Source organism: Dermacentor albipictus, chromosome 3, assembly GCF_038994185.2.
Source record: "Dermacentor albipictus isolate Rhodes 1998 colony chromosome 3, USDA_Dalb.pri_finalv2, whole genome shotgun sequence".
Classification (NCBI taxonomy): Eukaryota; Metazoa; Arthropoda; class Arachnida; order Ixodida; family Ixodidae; genus Dermacentor; species Dermacentor albipictus.
The window spans coordinates 39,072,594-39,100,168 of record NC_091823.1 but is presented as its reverse complement, the minus strand read 5'-3'; the positions used below and the strand labels follow the sequence as shown (position 1 = coordinate 39,100,168).

The window sequence follows — 27,575 nt, the reverse complement described above, 5'->3', positions numbered from 1 at the left end:
AATTGAATTTGAACAGAGAGTCTACTGAGATAACAAAAAGTCAATAGAAACTCAACAGAAAAGCCCCGACAGTCTTGGTAAGGGCTAGCAGCAGCGCAATGATACAATAGGCACAGATGCATTCTTGGCCAGATGCTTATTTAGTCAAGATCTCTCAACAAGCCAACATCGCCACCCTTGTCACATGTTTAGCATTCACGGGACCTCAGCACAGACCTCGCCATTCATTGGCGCGCAATGCAAGTGAAGACGCTTTTGCGTGTATTAAAAATTAGCGAGCCTATATGTGATTGCCTTTGACCTCATGAAGCTTTTCTCATGTACGCCATGCGTCCAAGAAGCATTCTTTTTCATCCAGTCTTCTTTGTGACATTTTTATATTTCCTTCTTCTTCTGTGTAAGAAGGAGAATGAATCGGCTACCCCTGACTAACCTGCCAGGGGCACACAGGGAAAAAATGTTGGCTACACCCTTTGTAGGGCAGCCAAGCGTGCACTTTTAGGATTGGCCTTCCTAGTTTCCTCTCTTCGTATTCTTTCTCTTAAACTTGAAGAGGGCCCGGCATCCCCTAACCCTATATAGAGCTCCCTCACTAATCATTTGTTTGGAATGCTGCAAGTGGAAATTACCGAAATGGAAGTGGTACCCAACATTTGCTGTACTTCATGGCATTTTCCGTCTTTAGCGATCCCTTTGTACTTTAATGACAAATTTGTTTATCTTAACTTAGTAAGAGCAAGCTGTAGGCAGCGCGTGCTATATGACACTATATCGATTTTTTTCCTTGTGCTGAAACCTTTCGGGCGTTATGCGTTTCGGCCTTTCTCGGTGCTACGAATGGTACTCTTGTTTCGCGCTGGCTTTAAGATTTCCTCACAGCTGAATTTTTTTTTTATTCATACTTAGTTCATTTTCACAACGGAAAAAAAATAAGAGGTCATGATCAGGTCTGCGATCATGAATAGCGTGTGCTGGGAAACGGCAGGCCTCCTCTCCTACATATACGCCCCAATGCGATCATCATCCCAACAGAAACGTGCTCGCATTATTTCCCCTCTGACAGCAATTGTGAGCGTTACCTTTTGTCGGGAGACACTTAGTGACTACGCCTTTCTTTTCTTTCTCACTCACCGTATACCTATTCTCTCCCTTCACACATCAAGCCCACGCACGTCCACATGTCACATACTCGAGGGCATTCGAAACTGAACCGACTCTGATCTGTATATAAGGGACGACTCTACGCTTCCCTCTTGCAGCTTACTCGCGCGGGCGCATATACCGTGTTTCCTCGAATGCAGTCAGGTATGTTAAGGCCGAATGCAAAGCTTTGGAACCGGCCTATACGGACTCTGAACATCTGCGTGCTTTTCTCTTTCTGACGGCCGTGCGATTTATGCGGGGAGCATGAAGACGACGAGCTAAAAGATTTAACATGAGAGAGTTTTTCATGCTCGTGGCAATGACCTCAGAGCAGACCATGGGATAATATCAGCATAAATCCAATGCGTTCTTCCGTTTGCCGACTAACCTGTATTTGTAACAGATGCTTAATGCGAATTCAGAAATGTACACTTGGTACTACTAACTGGCCACAGAGCGATTACATGTCGAACTTCTATATAATTACGCGCAGAAACGTTCTGATTAGTTATTTCCTGTTAGCCTTTCAATTTGGCGTATGGCACATGGTATACGACGCGGCGTTCCATGCATGTGACGTGTGACAGCGCGTGTGAAAGGTGGGTGTTCCGATTGCTTGAGCCCGTGGTAATGTTTTGTAACATGTTGGAAGCATGCTCCATATCAAGAACGTGCGCTTACACGAGCCCCAAGCTTCGTGGCATTAAACCGCGGCGGTGTGCTGTCTGTGTCATGCCTGCTGCTAAGACGCTTCTATATACGTATATGTATAGTATTCCTGCGGGCTACGGGCCGCCGTGAGACTGTGTAAATTAGTGTGGGCGCCAGTACGTTTCGCGCGTGCCTTTGCATGTGTTTTGGGGGGCTTTTTCTTTCGCTCAATATCGTTCCTCCGTTCCCTGATTATATATTATTACAATTAAAGCAGTGTGGAAAGCTTGTATATACTATAGGCTAACCTCGTCTAGCTCTCTCTTTCTCTCTCTCTCTCTCTTCGGGATACGATTGTTTGTGCGACAGCTTCCAAGTAGACCGATAACATTCGATGAATAATTTCATCGCCATGCCCCACTCATGTCTATATATATATATATATATATATATACTTTCATTCACAAGGTGAACAGTTAAGCTATATATGCACGAAAGTCGTCCATTCGAAAGTAGGGATTTTTCCCTTTCATGATACGAGGGATTCAGCAAAACTGATTTGCCATATTCTGAGTCCTTAGGCTTCGAGCTGTCGAGTAATTCGCCCGCGCGCGGCTAGCCTCCTGGTTAACTCAGATGGTAGCTAGAGCTACCACCCCTGAAAGGCGTTGGTCCCGGGTTCGAATTCCGGACCAGGACGAATTTTTCTTCGACTGCGAAGCCTTCTTTCTGAGAAACCCGCACGGGCTTCCTTTGCAGCCTCGAGCTACATTCGGGTGTAGGACAATTTTTCCCTTTCATGATACTTCCTCCACCTTACGGGATTCCACAGAACTGATTTGCCCTATGTAGGCATATTCATATAAAATGTATTTTGCGACTATTATTCCTTGAAGTACAGATATTTAACCTAGGATGAGTCAACATTTCTTTATCTCAACCTGGAAGGACCAAGCTAGCCAGCACTTACTAGGTCGCTATATCCCTCTTTTTCTCCTTCGTAAATCTAACAGCATGAAGTTTTGACGAGGACAAAAGCAGGAAAGATGACGAGGACAATGTTTACGTCCTCGTCGAAAATTCACGCATCCGCCATGGTTGCTTAGTGGATATGGCATTGCGCTGATAGACACGATGTTGCGAAATCTGATCCCGGCCGCGGCGACCACATTTCGAATGGGGCGAAGTGCACAAACGCCCGTGTACTGTGCATTGGGTGTATGTTAATGTTCTCCAGGTAAGTCAAAATAAAAAAAAGGAGTTCCCCCACTACGGCGTGCCTCACAATCAGATCGTTGTTTTGGCACGTGAAACCTAAGAATTTATTATAAATTTTTTTATTAGTTCCCGCATCTACATGTTGAAACATGCAGAAGCAACTAGCCTACACTTTGAGGTTACTTCTCTTTTTTTTTTTCATTGATTTTACGACCTTCTGATTACAAACTCCTACAGGCCCTGCAGACTACAGGCTGCGTGTAAATACAGTCGGGTAAATACGGTATATATAGCCCCGTTGGGCGGCAAGCTACAGGCGGCTGCGGGACAATGCAAAGGGAACCCGCATTGTCGCGGCGTTTTCTCCTTCCCGACCTTCCTCCTCCCCACGTTTCTCCACGGCCATCAAAGAAAGGTTGGGGGGAGGTGGGCACCTTTTTTTTCCCTGCAGCACAGCTCTACGGGTGCCACGGCAGCGTCGGGGCAAGAGGGAGGCCGCTACGCCACCGCGACGACGGCGGCGACGACTACGACTGCGTGCAGGAAGCGAACCAGGCCTATAGCCCGAAAGATTGGCGTGCCCAATGGCTCCTGAAACGGGCATCCGCCGGTCGCCGCCAGCGCAGTTCTTCGCGCAGTTCTCGACGACTCCCGCTTGCACTCTCGTATAGGTGAAAGGGGAAAAATTAAGGCGCCCCACCCGGCACGTATAGTACGATTTGTATGCGAGCGTGGTACCGCGGAAAAGCATCTGCCGACATGGACACCCGGAAAAGGCCAGCTGCAGCTGAACATGTCTTATGCGTGAACGCCGCAGTGCGCATTAAGTAGTGAAGAGTTCTAGAAATGTGCGAATGCAACCGCCTTAGAGTATACCTACAAGAGTGAAAAGATGGGCGTAGTTGGTTCTGGTTATGGCTGAAACATAGTTTTAACAGAAAAGCGTCCTTACCTCTCCCTTACATAAGGATGATGATGATGATGATGACGACGACGACGACGATGATGATGATGATGATGTGCCTTTGAAACATGGCACGTACCTACAATTGGGCAGGCGCCAAGAGTCGGGTAGTTATACGCACAGTGAAATATTTCAGAAAAAACGTCCTTCAGAAAAACGTTTAGTAGCTAAGAAACCGTGTCAGGAACGTTCAGCGTGATCAGAACTCGAACTGTTCGTGTGTTCTTCTCTACGCTTGTGCGATAGAGATTACTAAATTAGGGCCCACCATTTTTAAAACTCCGAAATGTGTCGGGTGTTGATCTTTCCGCGGTCATAGCACCGCACGCTGACCGAGAGAAGCTCTCATTGCAATGTTCGCTTACTGCTGCAAATGTTGTTTGACCCTTTGGCTATTAGAATATATATGCATGACTATATGACGGCAGCTTAGTGGTGAATTTCCCGTGCCGAGGGCCACTTGCAAAACTTGACTATACGCGCTTACACAATATTCGGCTTAACGTCGCCTTTATAGCTGCTACTTGTTCAAACAACAATTGTCGCGATCGGCATCCGTTTAACCTGTGTAGGGACCTCGATTTCGTAGCGATGCCTTTCCCGATGCCATTCCTTTTCGCACTGTTCGTGTTTCATCAGTGGTGAGAGCCACGCTCCGTCAGCGTTATCAATGCGATGAGCCGTGGCATAGAATGGAGCGGAACGTATCGTTACATTATACCGGCACTGCTTTGAACTTGCGTCGCATAGCTACATTGAGCGGCGCCGCGCACATTTCACCTTGGAGAGAGAGAGAGAGAGAGAGAGAATAACATATTTGGAGGATAATGCGAAGCCTCTTTGCGGAAGTAGGTATGGGGAAGGGCAATCCAACAAAGTATGACTTACTGCATGTATCAGACCTTTTTATGCAAAGCTCCGTTGTGAGATAACATATTCTCACGTCAGCCCTCAATCGGACCTAGTCTTCGAAAGACGTCGCTGCTTTGGGCCATTTGTTGTCCCGGAATGTGTTTAATGCAGCAGGCTGCGATGTTGTAGTGAGCGCCCCGAATGCAACGAAGACACTGTTTCTCTTTCGCTGATGCAGTTATAACTATATGGCTACCTGTTGGATTGTGTGCTTCTGCATGTTCTGTACGGGTACACGAATTACCTATTAATGGGTCATTTCGGTGTCACCATTCTCACCTGGAGTAGCTGGCTAGGCGTATGCAGCCAGACTAACATCTCCCGCATCTATCGAAGAATGACTCTAGTGTTTATTTTTTCAAGCTGCACAGGTGCTTTCTTGGCTGGGTCAATTTTCTGAAGATTTCCTGCGTCAGATGGAACAATTCAAAACAGGGTATTTCATAATGCATAACAGGATAATTAACAAAAATCACTGATTAACTGCGTGACTAATTAGGTTACGGCACATATCCAATGATGATGATGATAATCATCATCATCATCATCATACTTTTTCATGTACAAGTTGTACCCAGCCAGCTTGCAAGGTGATGTAGCCACATGGAACGAATTGTAAGGAGCACTCAGATTTCGAGGCAATAATTTTCAAAGTGTCCGACAAAATAATTGGCGTTGTGCTTACTTTGGTGTTTCATTGCATAAAACCGCGTATTATCCAAAACTAGATGGAAGAACAGTTCATTTTGAACACAAGTTTGACGGCGCACATCTCGAAACCGGTGCAATCCTCAGAAGCCGTCTCATGTCTATATGTCTTGCAAGTTCACTAGCTGCAATTCGTAAATTGAAATATGTGCTGTAAATTAATTATTAAGAAACTGAATTAGCGAAAGTTTCTTAATTAGTCAATTATACATTTGATTGCTTTTGTGTTTTCGCCTTCTCGAGTAATTTGGTTTAATGTTTGCAATTGTGTTATCTGTCACAGGCGTTCTTGAATAATATGGTACAGGTAAAGAAAGGGGGAAAGAACATGTACACCCTATGGTGACTTTGTTCCACAATATCTCTTGCATTCTTGATTTCGCTTAACGCAGCCGTCATAACGTGAAGATTATCAATGAAACGTGTAAGAAGGAAGGAAATAAAGAAAGAAATGGAAACAAAAATTGCCATATCAAATAAGGTAATAATTTTTTGCGTAAACTTCCTTATGTATGCGTTCATTGTACTCGGTCGCGTGCTTATCTATCTCTATCTCTCTTTCTGCATATCTATCTCGTACATGTTTATCTCTCCCTTGAAAAGTATTTCGATGTTACATAAATTGAAATTACCATGAACGACAGCAGTGGAAGGCGAGGTAATTAAGATTTTTCCGTTACTCAAAGAAGAATGGCGCGAACGAACAGGGACAAGATAGAAAACAACGACTGCGCTTGTCCGTGTTTGGTGCCTTGTCCCCGTCCGTTTGCGCCATTCTTCTTTGAGTATATGTAAATTGACAACACGTCCAGCAGTTAGTACTTCTTTTCCGTCACCTTGAATAATAAATGTTGGTTACACGCTTCTTAGAGAAAAAACTTACGAACGGCTCCTGAAAGCACTTCCCAAAATAACCTATATATACCCACTTCCCGCGCACTTTGGACTCGCATTAGCGCGAGAGCTTTCCGCAGTGGTAAACGCACTCGGGGAAACCATTTAGACTGGAACATTGGAAAAAATGAGCAAGGTACAAGGAAAACATTAACCTTATAGCAAAAAGGTATTGCATGTTTGATTTGAAAATCCGCTCTGTTCGTCTGTTCTTTCCTGTTTGTGCGTATTCGTAGAGCATAACCTGTAGGTTATGCCCTACGAGTGATCTTTGCTATAGCAAAAGATCACTCACGATAAACAGTCGAATTCCAACAGAGCGTCTATTGAATGCAATGAAATGTCCACGTAAGGACGATAGAATTTCTAAAACGGTTTCTGTGGATGCTGTAGTCTCGCCGTTGCGGCACTGGGGCTCCGTAATGAGTAATTATACAGTCGAGAATCTCAAGTGGCGTTCCTACAGTGGTCGTTGAGTTGAAAATATATTGTGGTATATTCTGCATGGGTCCATTTAGTGTTCGTCTGTGAACATACAATAAGTATATGACGGCAGTGTAGTAAGAATAAACGGATAACAACAGTTGGTCGCAATCGTTAAGACATGCAGTGCGCATGGATGCGTATATCACGACTTCAGAAGGAATGAGACGGTATATACTAAATAAGTCCGAAATGCGGAACTTTCGAGCTTTGGCTGAATCAGCAGGGCTTTTCCATGTCACTCTTTATTTTCTTTGCGAAAACTCTAAAATATGAAGTCTGCAATTAACGTTGAGCGTACTTTTTTTGCGAATTTGTTACATTTCGTTTAGAACGACAGAAAGCTGAGCTAGTTGGTAAGGATTCATTATGCAAAAGGAGGTGCGGCGTGCAGACAGGACACAAGAGCAGAGAAGTGGACAGCATGAACGCCATTTTATCTCAGCATTTCATCTCAACGTTCTTTTTTATTTCGTATAACCATAATGTCTCCTGCATTTGGGGAATGAAACTTATACTTCATTTTTTGTTATATAATTTACTCTGCCTTTTCAATGGCGCAGCAATTAATTTATTCAACTTAGCGTTTCGAATTTGATTTTTTTTCGCCTAGTTTTAATCATTGCTCACGACAGTCCCAGTAATTAGATCTGCAACAAAAATATAACATTTCGGCACTAATTAAACTAGATATTGAGCTTTTTACCTTGGAATACCGATACGCGAATATCTCTTGAATTAACTCCTTTGAATAACATCGCCTGCCGAAGCGCCATCGTAGTCCAGATAAAATTTTGCTTTTCAGCAGAACTATAACTTAAGAACGGGGCAAATTTCAGCTGACTACATTGCCTGGGCCGCAACAGGCTCGTGTACTGGAAAGCAGAGCGAGAGGGAGAGCAAGGAGGCGAAAGGCACGTAGGTCAAACAGACGAGCGCCCGATTTGCTACCCTACACTGGGGGCGAGGGAAGACGGAATATAAAGAGCAAAAGAGGGAATGATGATGCACAGGGGCGCTATAAGCGGTCGGTCTTTTAAACCGGTGCACTTCAAATAGCGTATTAGTGCGCGGATCGCTTTTTGTGACATTGACAGGTGTAGCCACGTTCGGAGTAAGAAGAATGGTAAAGGATAGGCAGCCTACTTCAACTGTCGGTGAGCACGTGAAATGTTATACCAGGCCAGGGAAAGAAGAAAGGAGTACAAATGAGACACTAAAATGGAGGAAAATGAAAATCCAGTAATGTAGCCGCGAAACTTACAAAATATTAACAAACAAACGTGTGAAAATGCGTACATAATTTTGCAAAATTGTATAGTCGAACTTCGGAATGGATGGATGGAGGGAAAAACTTTATGGAGGTCCATGAGAACGTGCACTATAGCACGCAGCGGGCCGCTCCCACGTCGGGACAGAAAGACCTAGCCTCTCAGCCACGTCGCGGGCCCCTTGGACTGCCCATAGTTGGGATTCGAAATCGGGACGGCGCAGCTATAGGGCAGCCTCCCACTTGAACGACGCGTCGTCTTCGTCGGCCCGTAATGCGGGGCGCCTCGTCGGAATTGGCGGCACACGTACAAATTTGTATACGACCCTTGTGAGTGGGAGAATGCGGCACGCCTCATCAGCTTTCGACCACACTCTGAGGCAGCAAATGGCAGACAGCGTTATTAAACCGGCTCGACCTCGTGTAAGTCCGTTTTCAGAGCTAAATATCCTTTAAATATATCGCCACGAGCGTCGCTCGCGCAGAAATAGCTGTGAGGGCAATGTGCCAGCTCCTTAACGACATGAACTTTGTAGACGAATATCGGTGACTGTTCGTATATCACATACCGTGCCAGATTGATGGACTCTAACAGACGATGTGTGTGTGATGTGCTATGTGCTCTCTCTCTCTCTCTCTTCCCCTTCCCCATCTTTCATCGCCCCCATCCCTCTTCCATGTGTAGGGTAGCAAACCGGTTAAGCTAAACTGGTTAACCTCCCTGCCTTTCCTTCTCCACTTTTCCCTTCCTTCCTTCAGGCAGCGTGCATATATAGTTAGTGTCCTATCTCTCTCTTCCTATTATTACTCCCTTTTCACTCCCCCTCTTCTATGAAGGCAACCAAGCCAAACGTGCGCTTCGTTAGCCTTCCCTCGGTTTCCCGTCTACGCCTTGTGGTATGGTTTCTAGTTTCTTCTAGGTTGTAAGGGCTCTCGAACGTTACTGTCGATAGGCTCTTCGGCCCATAAAGCGGTGAAGGCACTTTTGTGCTTCTTGAGGACGACGGACGTGTGTGAACGCCTGTGACTATTAGTGCAATTACTGTTAGACCACACGCGTCAGCGAACTCACCGTTAATTTCCTTCTTTCCTTCCCTCCTCTCTCTCTCCCTGTCATATATATTTTCCCCTTTCCCAATCCGCCGGTGTAGGGTAGCCAACCGGACGTTATTCTGGTTAACCTCCCTGCCTTCTGCTTTTCGCTTTCCCTCCCTCCTTTCCCTCCCTACTATCGAACGCGCACTTACTGTGATATATTCCTGATGGATTTTAATATCAATGCTATTTTCATAGCATAAAGCAGGTTGACCTTGAAGTGTAATGCCTTTTTGCGTCGCTCCCTAATCTTACAGCTGAGAAGTCAAATTGTATACCCTTGTTGTATACAGGGGGATCATTTTTAAGTTTTATGGAACTCTAAAAAATAGCCTGTTACGGATAACTTAATTCTAGTCTTCGTGCTGGATTATTCAGATTGGCGGACATTAATTGCACGAGAAATCGAAACATATATTGAAATGATTAACAGAAATCCATTAATTATCTTTTGAATTCACTGCTTTACGGCACACATCGAAATTTACGAATTGTAGCAGGTGAGGTTCAGAGGCGTATCTACTTCGAATTAATTTCCAGAATGACGCCAGTTTACGAGATATACGCCATCAAACTTGCTGCAAAAATGCATTGTTGTTCCACCTACCTTTCTCAACAAAACGCTCTTTTTCGCATCGAAGTACAAAAAGTAACTGGAATGCCCATGTATTTCGTTCCACGCTTTCGGTAATGATATTTGGAAACTGGTGCCATCCTGGTAATTCATTTCAAGTGAATCCGTCTTGCAAACTCCCTGGCTACAGTTCATGAATTGCAATATGTGCCATAATGTAATTAATTAAGAACTTAATTAGTGAAATTTCGCTATTTCGTCGGATATGTATTTCTATTTGTCGTGCTGGTATTGTCGGCTTCTTCGAATAATCCAGCTCAAGGACAAGAAAATGACCAGCCGGTATATCGCTACCGAAAACGTCCACGCACAGCGGATATGACGTTCATTGCTCAAATTGTCCCCGAGATATATACTTAATGCACAAGTCCAAAAAAAAATATGACGGTATATTATTGCAGAATCCTTAAGACTCGTTCACTAATAAGCCAATTGTGCTGGGCGTATTTCCACGTCACTTGGGGTTCGTTGTGGACGTTTTGTTGTCTGCTCTTATCAGATCGAGTTCCTTCCTGCACGCATGCTTCTCTGTAATTAACTTTCACTTCAGTAAGCGCTTATGGGAGGTCTCGTGAAGTTCTCTGAAGTAAAAACTCGCACAACAGGCGAATAACTTCCGTAAGCAAAAGACAGTTTCTGAGTATTTGCCTGTGCAAAATTCATGGTAGCTGTTATAATTCATTCAGGTCTGTAACTGAACTGATGTTTTAATGCAAAGAACACAGACGGGAACCTGTCACATGCAGCTGTTCGCCGCGCGTAGGCATTGCTAATTTCCTGAAAAATAAACGTGCAATCCCGCCACGGTAAATTTCTCGCGAATAGCTCCGCAGCCAAGAACGCGTTTCATCGGCACATCCGGTCGCGGTAGCTTCCGCGGTGCGCCATTAGCGACACAACCTTCACGCCCGCCGGCGTGTGCGGCTCGCGCACGTGGGCGCTCCGCTTCGATCTCCCGGAAAAAAAGGAGAGCGCCCATCGCGGTGCCGAAACCAAAACAAACCCCTTTGCACCCCGTGCCGTGGGTGCTCTCTCCGTCGCAGGAAAAGAGCGCGCTTTTGTACGCGAGCGCCATCTCACGGCGCGCACGGCGTTCTCGGTGGCAGCGGCGGTGGCCTGGGGCACCGCAGCCCCGCCCGCCCTGGGCCCTGCCCACCGGACCGGCCCGCGCCGAGATGCCTGCGTCGGGCCACGCCGCCATTGGCTCGCGCGCCCTCGCTCCCCCTGTCCGGACACGGGCTGTCCGGATAAACGGGGGAGAGGGGACATGATGGCGCGCGGAGGAGGTGGGGGGTGAAAGCGAAAAAGAGAGGAGAGGTGCGGTGGGGGGGGGCTCCGTTCCTCCCCCCCCCCTCAATTCCGACGCCTTCTCGAAGAGCGCCTCGCCGCGGCGGCCGCTGGCGGCGAAGTCCGCGCGGTCTCGGTCGGACGGCACGGAACACGTTCGCGAGTCGAGAACGACGCTGCAGCGGCAGCCGGGCCCTGAAGTTGCTGCGCGCGGCACGAGGAGGCCAATGGACGCCGGCTCTCTGGGCAGCTGCAGCAGTGGAGGCGGCACGCCGTCGCCGCCGACGCTCACGTTCGGCTCGCCGGTGGCCACCGCGCACTCGCCGTCGGCCCGCGGCGGCTCCAGCCCCAAGTCGGGCCTCGGCTCGCTAACGCCGACGCGCTCGACACCCGAGAGCCCGCTGGGCGCAGCTCTGCCACCGCCCCCGCCGCCACCCAAGCAGACCGGCTACGGCGTGTTGCACGCGCTCAACGGTGGCCGCGCACTGTACGGGAGCATGCGGCCACCGCCGTCACCGCCGGGCATCCCGTCGGACGCGTCGGCCACCGACTGTCGCCTGATCGACTATCGCGGCGCCAAGGTGGCCGCGTTCCTGGTGAGCGGCGAGTACCTGCTGTGCCTGCCACAGGCGTTCGAGCTGTTCCTCAAGCACCTCGTGGGCGGACTACACACGGTGTACACCAAGCTCAAGCGCCTCGACATCACGCCCATCGTGTGCAACGTGGAGCAAGTGCGAATCCTGCGCGGACTGGGCGCCATCCAGCCCGGCGTGAACCGGTGCAAGCTGCTGTCGTGCAAGGACTTCGACGCCCTCTACAAGGACTGCACCACTGCCAGGTCAGCGAGGCGTTGTGCTCTTTTCTTTCTTCGGTGTCTGTGCACGCTCGCGAGCTGTGTAGAGAAGCCGCACGTCGTGCCTCCAGAGCACCACGTGGGGGGAGGGCAGGGGGGGCGAGAGCCCATCCGTCGCGTCCCATAGAAGCGCACCGCTCGATATGCCACGCGTCGCTGCATTCGCATACTCGATATCGATCGTTGTCATTGTGAATCATTGGAAGACGACAAGCTTATGCACCGTAAACGTCTGTGATCGGGGTCTTGGGACAAGCGAGTAAGAAATATTGTGCGAATGAAAACACGAAAATGTAAGCGAGGACACTCCTGTTTTCTCGCTTTTACGTGTGTGCCAGCTGTGTGCCGCCCGAATCCACAATATGAGATCAGTGGCAGCCAGGGGCACTACATCTGTTATGTATATTGTGCGATATCGAGTAAGCGGCTCCTGCTGCGAAGCCGTGAACGTTACCATCGTTGCTTCTGCAAGTCTACCGATGTCTACTGGGATGTCTACCACTGTCTGAGACGTCTACATACCGGGAGGCTATGCGCCTGTGTGTTCTTCCTTACGATAACGAAGCAACATTTCTGCGGATAATCATGCAAACGTTTGCATCCTTCACTCGAGTACTTATTATTTCACTCCACCATATAAAAACCTCGAAAAGATGTTAACTATACTCATGGCTGGCGTCCTGTCCAGAAGGCTGAAGAGTGATCAGTCAAAGTGCATAGTGATTTCCCACCTGCACGAAAGCGTTCCATGCGATCTGTACATATTGTTTCGTCAGGCACTTGTATGCTTGAAGCGGAAACACCAGCAGCTGTACGCCGTCGCTAACAAGAGGGATCTGCTGGTTACTTTCGCTGTAATTGTAATTCCCTTTCACCAGCTTTAGCTGTGTTGACACTTACGACCTGCTAATAAACAGCGCACGACTGTTTCGTGCGTTAAACGCGTGTCTTATTCTGACGGGCATTCGAAATTGATATGGAGCAAATGCCTGCAGATGAAGGAACAGAAGCTGTTTATGTATACAGGCTGGCTCAGTGTAAGTGCTCCGGCGTATATAGCTGTATACGTGGTGAAAACTGTAAAATAAAGAACAGAATTGGAAAGCAGGACAGCCCAACGCCACTGTATAGGCTGCTTTTAACAGTGCAAACTACATACACACGGGAAAAAAAAAGAAAAGAAAGATAATTAACAACAGACAATGCAAGACGCTGACTTTCAGCGCACTCAACACCTTTATATCGGAAATACCTTGCATGTATATGCTATACTGTGCATGCTTACAGAAGGCGTGACAACATCTTCGTGAATAACCGCGGATGGCAACTGTTTCTTTTCTCGCTCCTTGCATAGTGTGTGCTTTTAAATACTCACAAACTGCCAATGAGGTGGTCTTGAAACATAATTGGTTGATTTATTTGCATGAAACTGGAAATGTTGACAACTATTGTGGCGCCGGCTTCTTCTCTGAAGGACCGCGAAGCTGCAACATGCGATGCGGAAACTTAAAGTGCTTCAGATTGAAAGTAAACAGATACGTTACTTGAGTTGTTCCGTATACTTGATATTCAAATGTTTATGGGAAGTACCATTCTATACATTCAGCCTACAATAGTATATGGCCACAAATCGTGAACGCACCCTTTTTTAGTAATCGAGCACCTTTTATTTTTGTGCCAGTTTGCGTCGCTGTCGTGAACAGCTCTTTGACATCTGATACAGTCACATCTGCTGAATGAATTCACTACTGTACGCTATTTGCAGTTAAGTGCGTTCAGTTGTTTAGTTGCGAATTGTAGCCTAATTCGGACATAAAGCGGCAATTCAGCAAGTATTCGTGGATTCAGCACACGAACAGCACATGAAGTGTTGTTGTAACTATATCGTTTCTGCCTCCTTCACGATCTTCAGTTCTTGCTGCAGTCATTGAGAAATCACGTTTTAAACTACGCTGCTTAGTGACCAACTTCGCGCAGTTCAGTTGATCAGTGCATTGACCCACTTATGTACAATCCGCGATCATGACCCCGCGAACTCTGGAGAGCAAAATAATACACAACCCAACCAAAACCATCCGTTGACTATAGACATGTATTTATTCAAAACGCTATAGGCTACCCGAAACTGGGAATATGTGGGATTATTTTTGTACCAATTTCACCTGTATAGTCACAGTGTCGAAGAAACACGCGCTACAGTTGGAGCTATAGCTTTATCAAAATTGTTTAGCTCAGTGGTTTTGTTTGCCTCAAGATCGCTTTCTACCAATGTTCCGTATTAGCGGGTAAGTGCCATCGACCGCATGCAAGCAACAACTGCAGCAATATGTATATATATAGGACTAGCATTGCTAAAAGTTACCCGTCACCGGCTTTACTTATCAGTCCTGTTAGAGTTTAACAGTCTCGGCTTTCTTTCATTTCATTTTATAGATTTGAATCAAGCTGATCACTTTAAATACAGCACACTATTCGCAGCCTATACATGTGCACAGCAATCGTGTCTACGAATTCGAATGATGTACGCATGCACGCATCCTCATGGACATTTTTCTTCCATTTATACTTCTCCTCTATAAAAACGTACTGTAAGTTCGAAGAACAACTTATTTTGCCGCAGAAATGTCGGTGGCAAACGAATCAGCTTGAACTGCGCACGAATATGTGGTCGTTGGGCAGTATGTGACATATGGTATAATGGTATAACCAGCAAACAGTTTGTTATGGTTTACTGTTTGTTTTTTGTTTGTTTGTTCTTCGAACTTGATTTTATTCATTTATGCAGTATCCGCAGCAAGCTAAACGTTTTATAACGAGTGTGTCGTGAATGAACCATGTATATAGAAAAATTCCGCTTCTATTCCGTTTCACCACGGATACGTGCGTGACCTCAGTTTACCGCTTTCACCTGAAACACGTGTCATCTTCGATTATTTTACTCTGATTCATGCAATTAACTTTGCTGATGGCGTCAGCGTTCCTTCTTTTTCTTTTTTTTTTTGCCTTCCGCTTGCTTTGCGTCAAAACACGATGGCCTTTAGGAGATGGTGGGGGTAAACGATTATCTGAAAGGTAATCAGTTGAAAGTCAATCTACGGAAGGGTATACTAAATATGTTAATAATTCGGAAAGAATAAAATACGAGTGACAAGAACTGCCCGTTGTATACACCCAAGATTATGGCTTCGCGTCTTCAAGTTGCCTATATGGCATGCAAACGTAAGTTTAAACGAAGAGCGAGGACACCTACATATTGTGAGAATAATCGTATCTATTCGAACATTATTTCGACATGGGGCGTACGAAATTTTAAGCTGATGGTCTGCCTATTATTCAGCTAGCATTGTTATATTGTCGTCCATAACAGTACTTGGTGATTTATGACATGCTTCCGTTAGAAATCAAGAGTTCTTTCAACTATATCGTCATTGTTATCACAATTGTTCGCGCCTATTTTTGTTTGCGTGCAGTTGAATGTCCAACTTAGTCCAATCGACTAGTAAATATTTCTTAAACGTTTACAATTTTATTTTTATATATAGAGCTTTGTTTACTCATTTTAGTGCACATGTTTTTGTTGAAGCTTCTCGAAGCCTAATAATATGAGGCCAGTTTTCCTATGATTGTAAGCCTTTAAATGAACTGACCAATTACTATAAACAACATAACCAATCTCGGTAAACTGTAAAACGTATCAGACCATAATGCTCCCGTCCAAATCACTGTACCATTTGTTCCTTTTTATGGATGTGTACGTAAAATATATTGATATAAGTGCAGTTCGCGAAGTTTGCCTTTTGTGGGACTTACGAGCGGTCTTCGTGTTTATTCGGGAAACGGTTACTTTAAGAAACTTTGCTGCTGCACGCATCTTTCTTTATTCTGGTTTGCGATGTTAATTTGCTTACCGACGTTTATTACTGACACTGTGGTTTATTGCAAGAATGTTTTGACGTCATTTGCTTGCCGCGAATAGGCTTTGTCGCTAAGATTGTATGGCATATATGTTTTCCACGTTGCTTTGTGCAAGCCTCAGCGCTTTTCTAAAAGTATTAAATGTAATTAATATTTTGTTTCTTTCTAATGTATACTTCATGAGGATACTCTTTATCATCTTTATTGATTTGCCTTCCTTCCTTTCTTTTTCTTTCTTTCATTCTTTGATATCGCTAGTTGTGCTCACATCTGATCAGCTATCTTGGGCAGTTCTGCGTGTGCTTTTGAAGACAATATAGCAATTCTTGATGTCATGAGGGGGCACTAGCTGACCGTGCATGATGTACAAAAATATTCACGTGCCATTAACTTATAGTAATATTTCTACATCCTGATAATATGCGATAACTGTACATTCGGTTTACGCTCTAAAGTATTCACTGAAAACACGTGAACGCGTGCGCTTAACTATAATGTGCGCGGTCGACTGCGATATCTAATCGAAGATAGTTTGAAACAACCACGCAGCTGCATTTCCCGGCCTTCTCCAGTAGCTTCTGCTTACGTTGCATACGTCAAGCCTTCCATCTTGCATTTATTCCTGGATTTAATGTGCTTCCTTCAAATACTATAAGTGAACTACTTATATATACATGGTTTAGCTAGCTATGTAAGTTCAAGCTATACTGCCTCAGCCGAGTTTGCGTGGTGGTTCACACATAAGTGCTGTTTATCGCTTGCCTTCTACTAATCTCTTTCCCTCCTCCTATCTTTTATGCGCGGTCATCTGTCTGTACTTCATTTATGTCGCTATTGAGGTCCCTCGGGTTCAAAACACCTCTGAGTCTTATGCATTTCATTGGGCTTTGCTGGAAATCACGATCACGTCGTGCTGTCCCGCGAAAAATAACTTTGAGTATATATACGTGTACGCTCTTCTCCACCCTGTGCACAGCGAAGCGGATGTATGCACGCAAATGCATAGACGATCACATGCTTCCTCTGCACAACCGACTCCTTTTCGCGTCCGCGTGAATATATAGCTCTGGATGGCCATCGAATCAGAGCGGCTCGTCCGCACCACTGCGCAATCAGCGAAGCCGCGGGTGCGCATACCCGTGCGTATATCTCCGCGCCAACTTGAGTCGCCCGCTCGACAGAGCTGGCTGCTTCGGCGAGGCAAAACAGCGAAGCATCGCACGCAGGCGAACCAAAAAAAGGCGTGGACAGCGGGCGCGCACGCAAGAGGCTTCGCGCATACGCGTTCGCCGAAGCTATGTTGCGAGAGAATAGACGCGAGCTCCTCGTTCTCGGATTAGTTAAGCTTCGTTTACGAGTCCGCGGGGAGTGTGTGTGTAATTAATGGAGTTGGCGATTGTTAGTTGTGCCCTCGGCACGTATGTACTAAACCCGCCAACGCCCGCCCGCACAACAGGCGCTCGCCGAGTCTTTCGCCACCGCATCTCCGGGCCCGACGCCTAGACCCTGTGCGCGTTTCTCTTTGCACGCGGGGTTTGTCACTTCGCGTGTGCGCGGAGGGCCCGAGCCACCGTAAAGGTTTTAGAGCTCGGCGCCGGCGCGAGTGAAGCGATCCGTGAGGACAGATTCGAGATTATACGAGAGATCCATTGTGGTGCTCTTTGTTCTGGCGAGACTCGGGTGCGGGCCGGCGAGACTCTCAGTATATACGGGCTCAGTATTACTGTATAGATAGAACGAGGAACGCGAGCTTCCAAAAGTGTGCGTAGCATAGGCCTGCATATAGGCCCTGCATGCGCTGCAGCGCCCTCGCGTTGGTGCGCGAGGAAGTTGAGGAGGGAGCGGAGGTTTGATCGCCCCCGTGCGCACCGCTGGACGCTTATCGGATTAGCGGACGACGCTGTCCGTAATGAGGAAGATGGGTTTCGGCGCTCGAGGGGGAGGAGTGTGCTCACAGCCGCACGGTTTTGAGCGCACACGCGCGCATTTGGAGTGTGAATTGCGCTGGTGTGTTATGCGCTTTATCTTTTCCTGAGTGCGATGGGGGGTATAAAGGAGTGGGAGTGTGGGAGCGCTGTGCGAGTTGAGAGAGCCGCAGGCATTATCGCGGTTCCACGCGGACCTGCGGCCACTGTAATGAGCTTCTTTGTGCTCACATATATACTTGATCGCTCGTCTGGATCGTCAACTATTGCTTGCTGCGCGGGCCAAGATTAAGCCGCCTGAGAAAAAGAAAAAGAAACAGAAGTGCATGCAACATACACTTCTGTTTAGTAGCCGTATAGTACCATATTTACTAATATTTTCGCTTCATTCAACAGAATGAGCAGCGTTTTCCTTTCTCTCTCTTTTCTTTTTGTATGTATGCACTCATCCGTACCAGGAAGCTCGCATAACCATTGGTCTTGCGTGCACAAACCACGCCTTTTTTTTAAATTTTTTTTCCCGCACCCGCTCATGTCTCGTTTGAGGGGCAGATCGCGGGATAATGGTTTTGCGCGTCTACACTTACTATACGAACGACCTCCTTTAGACTGTATGTGACTGAACACTTATACAGTATAGGTTGGTAGCGCTGTCAACTATTGTCAAGGTACGAATGTTAATAAAGTCTTGGCAAACGTTCCTGCGAGCAAAGAAAAGGGACAGCTGATTTCTCTCCCATCAAACCACATTCCTATGTCTATAATACGGCGGATCATCGGGTCCCACATACCTGTGTGTTGGGAGAATGTGTCAAGGGATGCCTGTTTTGCGAGGCCGTGATTTTGGACAAAGTCGAAATTACGTTTAGATTACGGCACGCGAACAAGTCTGCATGATAGCCTTGATAGAATGGAAGCGATGACTGATAAGCTAGATGGCAGATTAGACATGCAGGGTGCATGCGATGGAGGTGCAGCGGGCGCCTCGTGAATTACGATTCGAAAGTTCCGCGTAATTATCGAGTCGAGCAGCCGACGGACAAGGATATGCGAAACACCATTTGAGGATGTTCGCGCATCGAACATTATCGACGCGCTTTTGGAACGGTGCCACGTCATTAACTCGCTCGGCGCAGCCTTCTATATACTGCTCGACAACGTACGCATAGACACATTGCTCTCACGCGTTTGACGCTTCATATGTGTACGTGGTGGGCTCGCTGGTCTTCAAGGGTGAACGCCTGTCTCTCGACCATAGGCGGCTGTCATAGCGCAGCGACAAGGCTCTATCGCAGAAAACTGTTGTCGCCTTCGCACACTTACACGTGCGCACGTCCTTTGACGCCTCGCTTCCCACGAAGGCGAGTGCGATTATAAATACAGCTACGCCTCGTAGATATAAAAGCATGCAGTGTGGTGCAGGCAAGAGCTGGATTATTCACAGCTATAGCTGTGAATAATCCAGCTCTTGCCTGCACTTCTTGCCTGCACTTCTTGCCTGCACTTCTTGCCTGCACTTCTTGCCTGCACTTCTTGCCTGCACTTCTTGCTATATATAGCAAGAAGTGTGCGGTTCACTGCGTAATAAATTCCTGGTAAAAGTGTATTTCAAGAATCTATATACGGAAAGGCTATGAACATTTGCCTTGGAAGTGCATATACTGTCTATAAGCAGTTTATACATATAACGTGTCCGTATAGTCCATGACTGTTCATATATATAGATAATCGATGCATGCAAGTTCAAATAGGGCCAAGGCTCATAGAATGCCCAAGCGTCATGGGCCCATGGCGGTCTATATATCTGTATATGACAAATATTAACTGAATTCTGGCACCATATAAGCTCGCCGGTCATATGTTGCTGTAAGGCAACCTATTTTACTAAAGCCACATTGCAAAAACTATGTGGCTGAAACGTCAGAGTGAAAAGGACAAGAAACATCCCCCCAAAACGCAAATATTTACAAAATGGTATATGTGGTACTCAGAGGGCAAGTCCTCAGGTTGCATATGGTGTATTTATAAACCGCCTATTTAATACACTGCCGTATGTCTATCACTTTCAGGAGTGAATTTCACTTGTGCGAGGTGGGTGAACGAGAACACCCATAGGAAAATGTATATAGCGCATGATCCATGCGCGAGGTACCCGCTGCGGCATAGCTCAGTGGCTATGGCGTCGCGCAGCTGCACTCGAAGCCGCGGGTTCGTTCTCCGCCGTGCGCGGTTGCGGAATGCAAAAAAAGAATTTGTGTACTCAGATTTAACTGCACGTTGCATAACACCAAGAGGTCAAAGTTTATACGAAGTCCCCCACCCCACGGCGTGCCTCGTAATCAGATCGTGGTTATAGCACGTAAGGAACTTAGGAATTTAATTTTCATCCACGAGGCGTCTATGGGTAACTCTTTGAGCTGCCTAACTGTACATTTGTATACTATATATACGGAGAGTTTCGTGATTAGAAGATGTGTGGCCTATGTGGCATCACTTTGCCACGGATGTTGCTACTCGTGAGTGCATGGACGCAGTCTGGAGAACCTTATATATATATACGCGACTTCTCGCATTATTATTTTCTTGTTGTCAACCGCTAACGACCGGCCAATCCCAGTGATAAAAGTAGGCAGAGTGCCGCTTCGAACCGCCGACGAGGCACGAAAAGGAAAACGAAGTGCAATCGTAACATTGCGCAGACCCAGCTCTCGCGCTTCCGCTATATAGGCTGTACGGTTTTAGAGAGCAAAAGTGTGCGAGAGAGATTCCGACTGCGTGAGTAAGCAAAGGGCTGGCGCACTCGGAATGCGCACCTGCGTTCGTGTTGCGCACGGTAATTCAGCTGGCAGCGCGTGTCACCGAGCGCTGCGGTTGCAGCTTCACGACTGCGTCGGCAAAAAGGGCGGACAGCGATCACAGCCGCCGCTGACGACAGGCGAGGTCCGTTGGCTTCAGCTCGCTCTCGCCGCACTGTCGACATTGACGCGCCCTTCCGGCCTCCGGCGGCAACCGTGGAATGCACATGTGGACGTCAAGACGTCGATCTACACGTTCGCGCCAAGTCATCTGTTTTTTTTTTTTTCCTTTCTGAGAGCTGCGTGTCGTCACGTTTAGGAGAATTTACAGTCGAGACCAACAGCTTTCTATTCTGTGACATGTATTCCCAGCGCTACCGCAAGGCAACGTACACGTTCTGGAATAGTTTCAATGCGTAAGCGTTCTAGGGCTACTTCTCTCGGAAATCCGTCCGTGCATCCGCCTGTCTGTAACGCGTGACACGATGTGCTCCGTACAGGTATACATGGGGTCCTATGAAGATTTATATCACAATGACTTATGAAAACGCATATGACTACTGAGATTCGCGTATCATATTCGCGTTGCATATCTACATATAGGTATATACATGATATATGACTGGAAAGAATGCTTGCTCACTATCTGACAAGTCCCGTTAGGCAGCTTCCGCAGCAGTCCTTACGCGCCAGTTTTAAGACAATTCTTTCACGCGTTGTTACCACACACGTGTAACCATGCGATAACGTAACGGTAGCTTTGCCGGGTCAACTCTATAAGTGAGCCTTCAATATGCCGTGTTATTTTTTTCTCCTGATGAGTAGAATAAGGGTTGTAGGTGACACATGCTTCGATAGAATATTGCTCGTCTTTGGTGGTGAGTTCGTATTGCTCACTGTTCAAGCACAAACAACAGCGTGCACGGGTGAACCACAGAAGCGCGGGATGTGAGGCACCTCGTTGGCTCAGCGAGTACATAGCGGGATCAATTACTTGCGAAAAAGAAGAGGAGAAGGCGACTGACCAAGCACGCTCTAGCCTGCTACTCTGCAGAAGGAGATGCGAGAAGGAAGGAAGTGATGAAGATAAATGATGATAATGGCAGACAAAAAAATTTGCACGCAACTGTAAGCCAAATACAGTATACAATTCCACTAACACATTATTCAAGATGGCACACAGCGACAACGCCGCACATTTAGGGAGGTGTGAATGGCTCGAGTAATTGTCCTTATATAGGATATCAGTTGGTTGATGTTGCATGTCGGAAAGGAGGCCATGCCTCGCAGAGAAATTTATGCGTCTATATGTTGTATACCTATATAGATATCTCGCATGGCGCTTTGACTTTTAAAGACTTGCCCTTCTGGCTTTAATGGATATTCCATGCCGTAGACAAAAATTCCTAACAGACCTATACTTCCCTAACTCTTCTGTGGCCCATTATATACTTCAAATTCGGCTGTTTGAAGAAAATGTATAGATAATGACGGACAAAAACTGCAGGACCTTAGGAGCACATGATATCTGTAGACCCTGTATATACTACAGAGAAAACATGTAGGGATTTCTATAGAGCGACGAAAATATATTTTCGAGGGGCGCTTGTCAGGAGCTTCATCCGCACCGTTCCATCATTAAACTTACTCGTGTTCTTGGTGTTGAAATGCTTCTCGATGTAATCTTGCTACCACGATCTTCGCACAGCCTCTGCGTGGTGGACCTGTCCACAGCGTACGCTGCGGCAAAAGCTTTCGGAACCCGATAGGAACGAAGAAAAAAAAAATCATAGTTAAATACATTTCATCGCGCTTTAGCGTGCGTAGCCTGAAATGCAGGAGTGCACTGTGACTGGCACGCTCACGTAGGCTCAACCAATAGAAAGGCATAACGAGAAAATGAGCTCCAATACAGATGATAATATGCATCTTCTCGACAAGCTGTAGAAGGCGCTGACCGTTACGTGCGTGGCTCGAATAGCTGACAGCAGGCATATATACAGCCGCAAAACGCGAGTAGCTCCGGTACGTCCCTCCTGTCATTGCATCTGTAGAAGCCGTGCGGCGAAGCGAGGTTCTCATGCTCGCCGTGATGGCAAACGAATTGCTACGAACGGCGAAGCGGCCCATATCGCTACGTTGTGTGGGGACCCCATCGGTCATCTTTTCTGCGCGGTTAACATTATGCACGACTACTAATGCGTGCGCGGTCCGAGACACATGCTCCGCGCAGGTATATGGAGTTCGTCTCGCCAAGAACGCCATCCGTATAGAGTCCGTGGCGCGCGTTCTTGGCCATCGCGTCTATACTGTGCGTATGCGACGCTCGTGAGTAAGTATAAGCGCACCTATACGCGCGTATGTACGCTTTGACTGCGCGCGTCCTCAAAGAGATGTTGAGAGAGGGAGACGGGGGTGAGACGAGAATGGCGAGCACGACTTTGACCCCTGGCGACCTCTAGAGGCGCAGGACACGTATAGGTCATGAAGTTCTCCCACAGCAACGGAGCTGGCGACGAACAAGAAGAAGAAACGACCTTCTCCGAGCATATCAGCTGCGGTCGCAATAGAATGCGTGCATGTACATTGCCTGGACTGAACGAGTGAGTGTACGCTTGTAGTACAGCACACCTATAGAGTATACGGGCGCTTCTCTCGACGGCTGGAATGGTGTACGCATACCTGTTGCCGAGGACCGTTTCCGATGTTCGGGCTAGCTTCGGGTAGAGCAACGTCGCTCGAGCACGATTCCAATAGAGAATGACCCTGCGGCGTTGATTGAGCACCGCGGGAAATGAAAAAAATAAAAATAAAAAATAATACGAAGCGAAGAAAACGCGACTTCGCGCACCAGTTCGTTGCTCGCTGTAAGGCCTGCGTGTATAGCGATGTGCTGAGAGACGCCGCGGCCGACCATGAGAGAACACGCTTCACGAACGAGGAAATTGAATTGACCCGTTCCCACTGATCTTCGTCACGCAAAAACAACGACGAAGCGAACGTGTAGCGAACTTCAGCGGCGAATTAACATGTCACGCTATTATGCCTTGCAGATGTGTACGTTCAAAGGAGGGTTACGATGGTGGTTGTATAGCGTTCGACGCCCGAGACTCGAAATACATGGCTAAAAGACATAAGCAAAGTGGTTCAGCACTGCCGCCTCTGAATCGATGGGGTGCAACAGCAGAACGCTCTCTCTTAGCGGTCAATGCTGTCTTCTTAAAAGATACCATCTTCCTTCCGATGCACACAACGTTGTCCTCATCTGCTGCAATATATAGTGTCTCATGTGTCCTCCGAAATGCATGCACATATGTTTCCGCTCTCGGAGTCAGTGTGGGGCTCAATACCATACACGAATTACCGAGCGTCAAAGCTGCGCTATATAGCGTTGTTCATCCTTCTTCTACACTTTCGTGCCCCTTTGGCGCTTGGTAATTTTTGCATAAACATACATGCTGCAGCCGCCACATTTGATTGCCGTGCCGCGCCAAGAATCTAAAGTGCCTAAAATTGTCTACTTGCATAGTTTTGAGGTATTTTGCATTCAATGCACAATTCTTTTATTTGTTTGTGCTATTTGCTCTCCTGGTCTTCCGTGTATTAGAAGAAAGAAATTATGCCGAACCAACGCACACGGGGAGACCCACGTGATGCGAAAATTATGTCAATAGAATGGTACGAAAAACTTTATTCAGGTCCTTGAGGTCGCGCTAGTTTCCTAGCCCGAAGCGGGCCGCTCCCACGTCACCATGCACCGAAAGGCGTATATCCTCTCAGCCGCATCGCCGGCCCGATGGACTTCCCATAGCTGTTCTTCTAGTTCTGGATCTACGGAGAGCCGCGTCCCAACGCTCTTTGGTGTTGTCCTCGTCGCTGCGTAACGTACACCTGTGTTTGTTGTTGCGGTAGCAATTACACGGACACCCAAGGCGCGTTCGCCCCGGCGGTGTAGCCGGCGCCGCCGGCGGCTTCTTGCTGCTACGCTATACCACGGGAGGGGCTATATAGAGGTCTCCAGAGACTCGAGAGACGTGCAGCTGCGCTTGGCTGCAAAAACGATGAAGCCACGTGGATGCACTGTCGCGCTCCGCTCAATCGAATCGAAGCGCAGGGAAGTCTGCCTTCCGCGGATGACGTCAGCGTTGCGTTGCACTAACACTACAGCGTTTCTCCTGAGCAGCTGTGTGCATATACCACACCGGGGTGCGTACACGCAGTGGTCTGAGCGGAACGGACAGTGGACACTTCGAGCTACAGACGCCGACGGTTTTCCGTTGGGTTCATCCCGTGCGCTGTCGAGGTGCGACGCCTGCAGCACCGCTGGCGTCGCTCCTCGTGGACGTCTTGCTAGACGCCTGCACTGTACTCGGCGTCAACTTTACTAGGCAGTGGAACCCAGAATTACGAAACTCAAACGCATCCACTTCTTACGCGCCCCAAAACAGTTCCTCAGTTTCACTCATAGCTTTAATGTTTCCTTATCGCAATTTACGTACTATATAGTACATTTGCGGGCAACTTTCTGTAGTACTTGAAGGAAAGCTACGGAGTCCAACTGTGCACAAGCAAGAGATGTCATGAAAATAGTTCTACATTTTCGTCTGCGCAAGTTTAAGCTGGGGAGCAGAAAACACAAACATCTTATTTACTACAGCAAAATAATGCAAGATACCCCACCGAATCTTAAGTTAGACTTATTTTTCTGCTTTTCTATTCCGCGTTTGCGCAAATGCGGAATTCTCGAACGTGGAAGCTGCACTGGTTCAGTGTACAGGACCGCCCTACATGATGCATACGCAACGCTCATTAACTGAAACACAACCTCTGACAGTCCGGCATTGTCAGGGACGGATAATTGAAGAGCCTCCCCCCCCCCTCCCCCCCCTCCCCCCCCCCCCCACCCAGTATCCGTTTCAAGAATACAAGAGTCCTCTCAAGCTATGTAAAATGCGCAGTACCTAACACAAGAATGTGCAAAAGCTCTGCCCTCGTAGCTTTGCCTTCAATGCCTCAGAAAGTTTTCCACGAGCATAGAGAACTTATTAGAAAACACGCATGAGCACAGGATGTCCGCAATACACCCACTTCGATGCCATCAGACCGCAAGATGCTTGCATCCTGACAAAAATCGTTATGGAGATTTAGTCGTGTTTGTATTTACCTTTTGTTGCCTCAACCTTACTTTCTACTGAGGTGTAGTTGAATATCGCGCATGCTTTTGCAAGTGTGGACAAGCTACGCGTGTACTATTCAATGCCATGACTATATACGCGGGGTGTCATATAGCCCATTCAGTCATGGTGTCAACATTTGTGGACACGAATTCCGTCCACAGTATAGCAAGCAGAAAACCATGAAAACTGGGCTGCAGGTCGATTGATCCCTTTGTTTACACAATGCTGCTGCAGTTCACTTCAGACTGCAGAGAGAGAGAGATATAGAGGAAAGGGGTAAGGCAGGGAGGTTAACCAGAGGGGAAGATCCGGTTTGCTACCCTACGCTGGGGAGAGAGGGGAGGGGGACTGCAGAGTTACACTACGCAAACGTCCACTTTACTAAATGCGCTACCATGTCTGACGGGATGTTTGCCGTACAGCGCTCCGCCCGCAATGGTGAAGTCGTAGTTTTTCGTTCGCCGTTATGCCTGCAGCCAGTATTTAAGCGTATACATGTGGTTTGGGCCGACGATTCAAATTGTTTTGTATATGCATTAAAAAAAAATGCGACAGAGATGAATGTGCACTAAGTCGAAATTTAGTTACTCTCAGTTACGAGGGCTCGTTAGAAAATACAGAAAAAAAAATATTCCTACCATTCTCGCTTTCATTCAGGAGAGTGTGCAGCATCTTGAAATAAAATTATGTGTTGAAAAAAGATTATATTACTTCGACCCACTTATCCATCGTATACATACAGTCCATTTTGATTGCTGACTAATGGGAATAGACTATATACCTCCAAACTCCAGAGAATAGCGTTGTAGAAGTCATGCAAACTGGCAACATAAACTTTTCTTTGGGATGGGCGCGATCACGTGGTAGGGAGGGGGGAGGGAGGGGGGACAACATTCTGCCGGCCGCAAGGTACGCGCTCCTCCTGACCGGACGGCTGGCTCTCTGTGATTACGCCAGTGGCGTTGCTGGTGGTTCCCTCTGCGCAACGAGGAGGAGGGAGAAAAAAAAGGCGCGCTCCATTTATCACTATAGAGAGCCGTGCAGAGCGGAACCACCTTGTCGTTAGCCAGCCGCGCATTGGCGGCCGATCTTATCGACGCCGCAGCCGCCTCTTTGTTTCTCCACCGCGAGGGGCACGCATGCTGGCTGTATGGCACTTGCTCCCTTCGCGGCGCTGCAGGAGAACGTGTCTCTTCGCTGCGTGCCCGCGTCTTGCCAACTCTTTCCATTCAAGGTAGTGCAACGCGCATTGACGAGCTTCGTAAGTTAGGAACCCGACCCGGCGGCAGAACGGCACGAACGACATGCTCCTCATATAGTAGTCAGATGCGATAAAGAGCCAGTAGCGTTGGGGCGACATTGTTCGTTCGGTATTCCTCGCCTACTACTACTCGGAGCATCGTGCTTGCGTGCTTGATTGGTCGAAAGCTTGTCAAGGTTCTGGTCACTCTCAACACTGGTGGTGCTGTGTCGAAGATAGAAATGAAAACGAATATATGAAAGCAGAGATGTTAAGGGCAGAATTATCCGGTTTGCTCCTGCAGCGTCTGCAGGAGGGTGTACGGAGATGGAAAGATATATGTGTGGCACGAAGACGGGGATCGCTACAGCAGGGGCTCAGTGTTCGTGTTTGTGAGTATGACTGGTAGCG

General features: G+C 47.3%; 1 protein-coding gene across 3 annotated transcripts in view; it reads left to right on the top strand.

Annotated features, from left to right (window-relative positions):
• Positions 1–11,363: 11,363 nt before the first annotated feature.
• Positions 11,364–27,575, top strand: part of LOC135902594 (dachshund homolog 2-like) — a 255,132-nt gene continuing 238,920 nt past the window's right edge. For 2 of the 3 annotated variants that reach the window (XM_065432788.2, XM_065432787.2), the window contains exon 1: positions 11,365–12,097. In XM_065432788.2, the coding sequence (XP_065288860.1) occupies positions 11,487–12,097 (611 nt within the window). In that variant the 5' untranslated portion in view covers positions 11,365–11,486. Of the gene's footprint in view, positions 12,098–27,575 lie in introns of all 3 variants that reach the window. The other variant, XM_065432786.2, reaches the window with a different exon arrangement.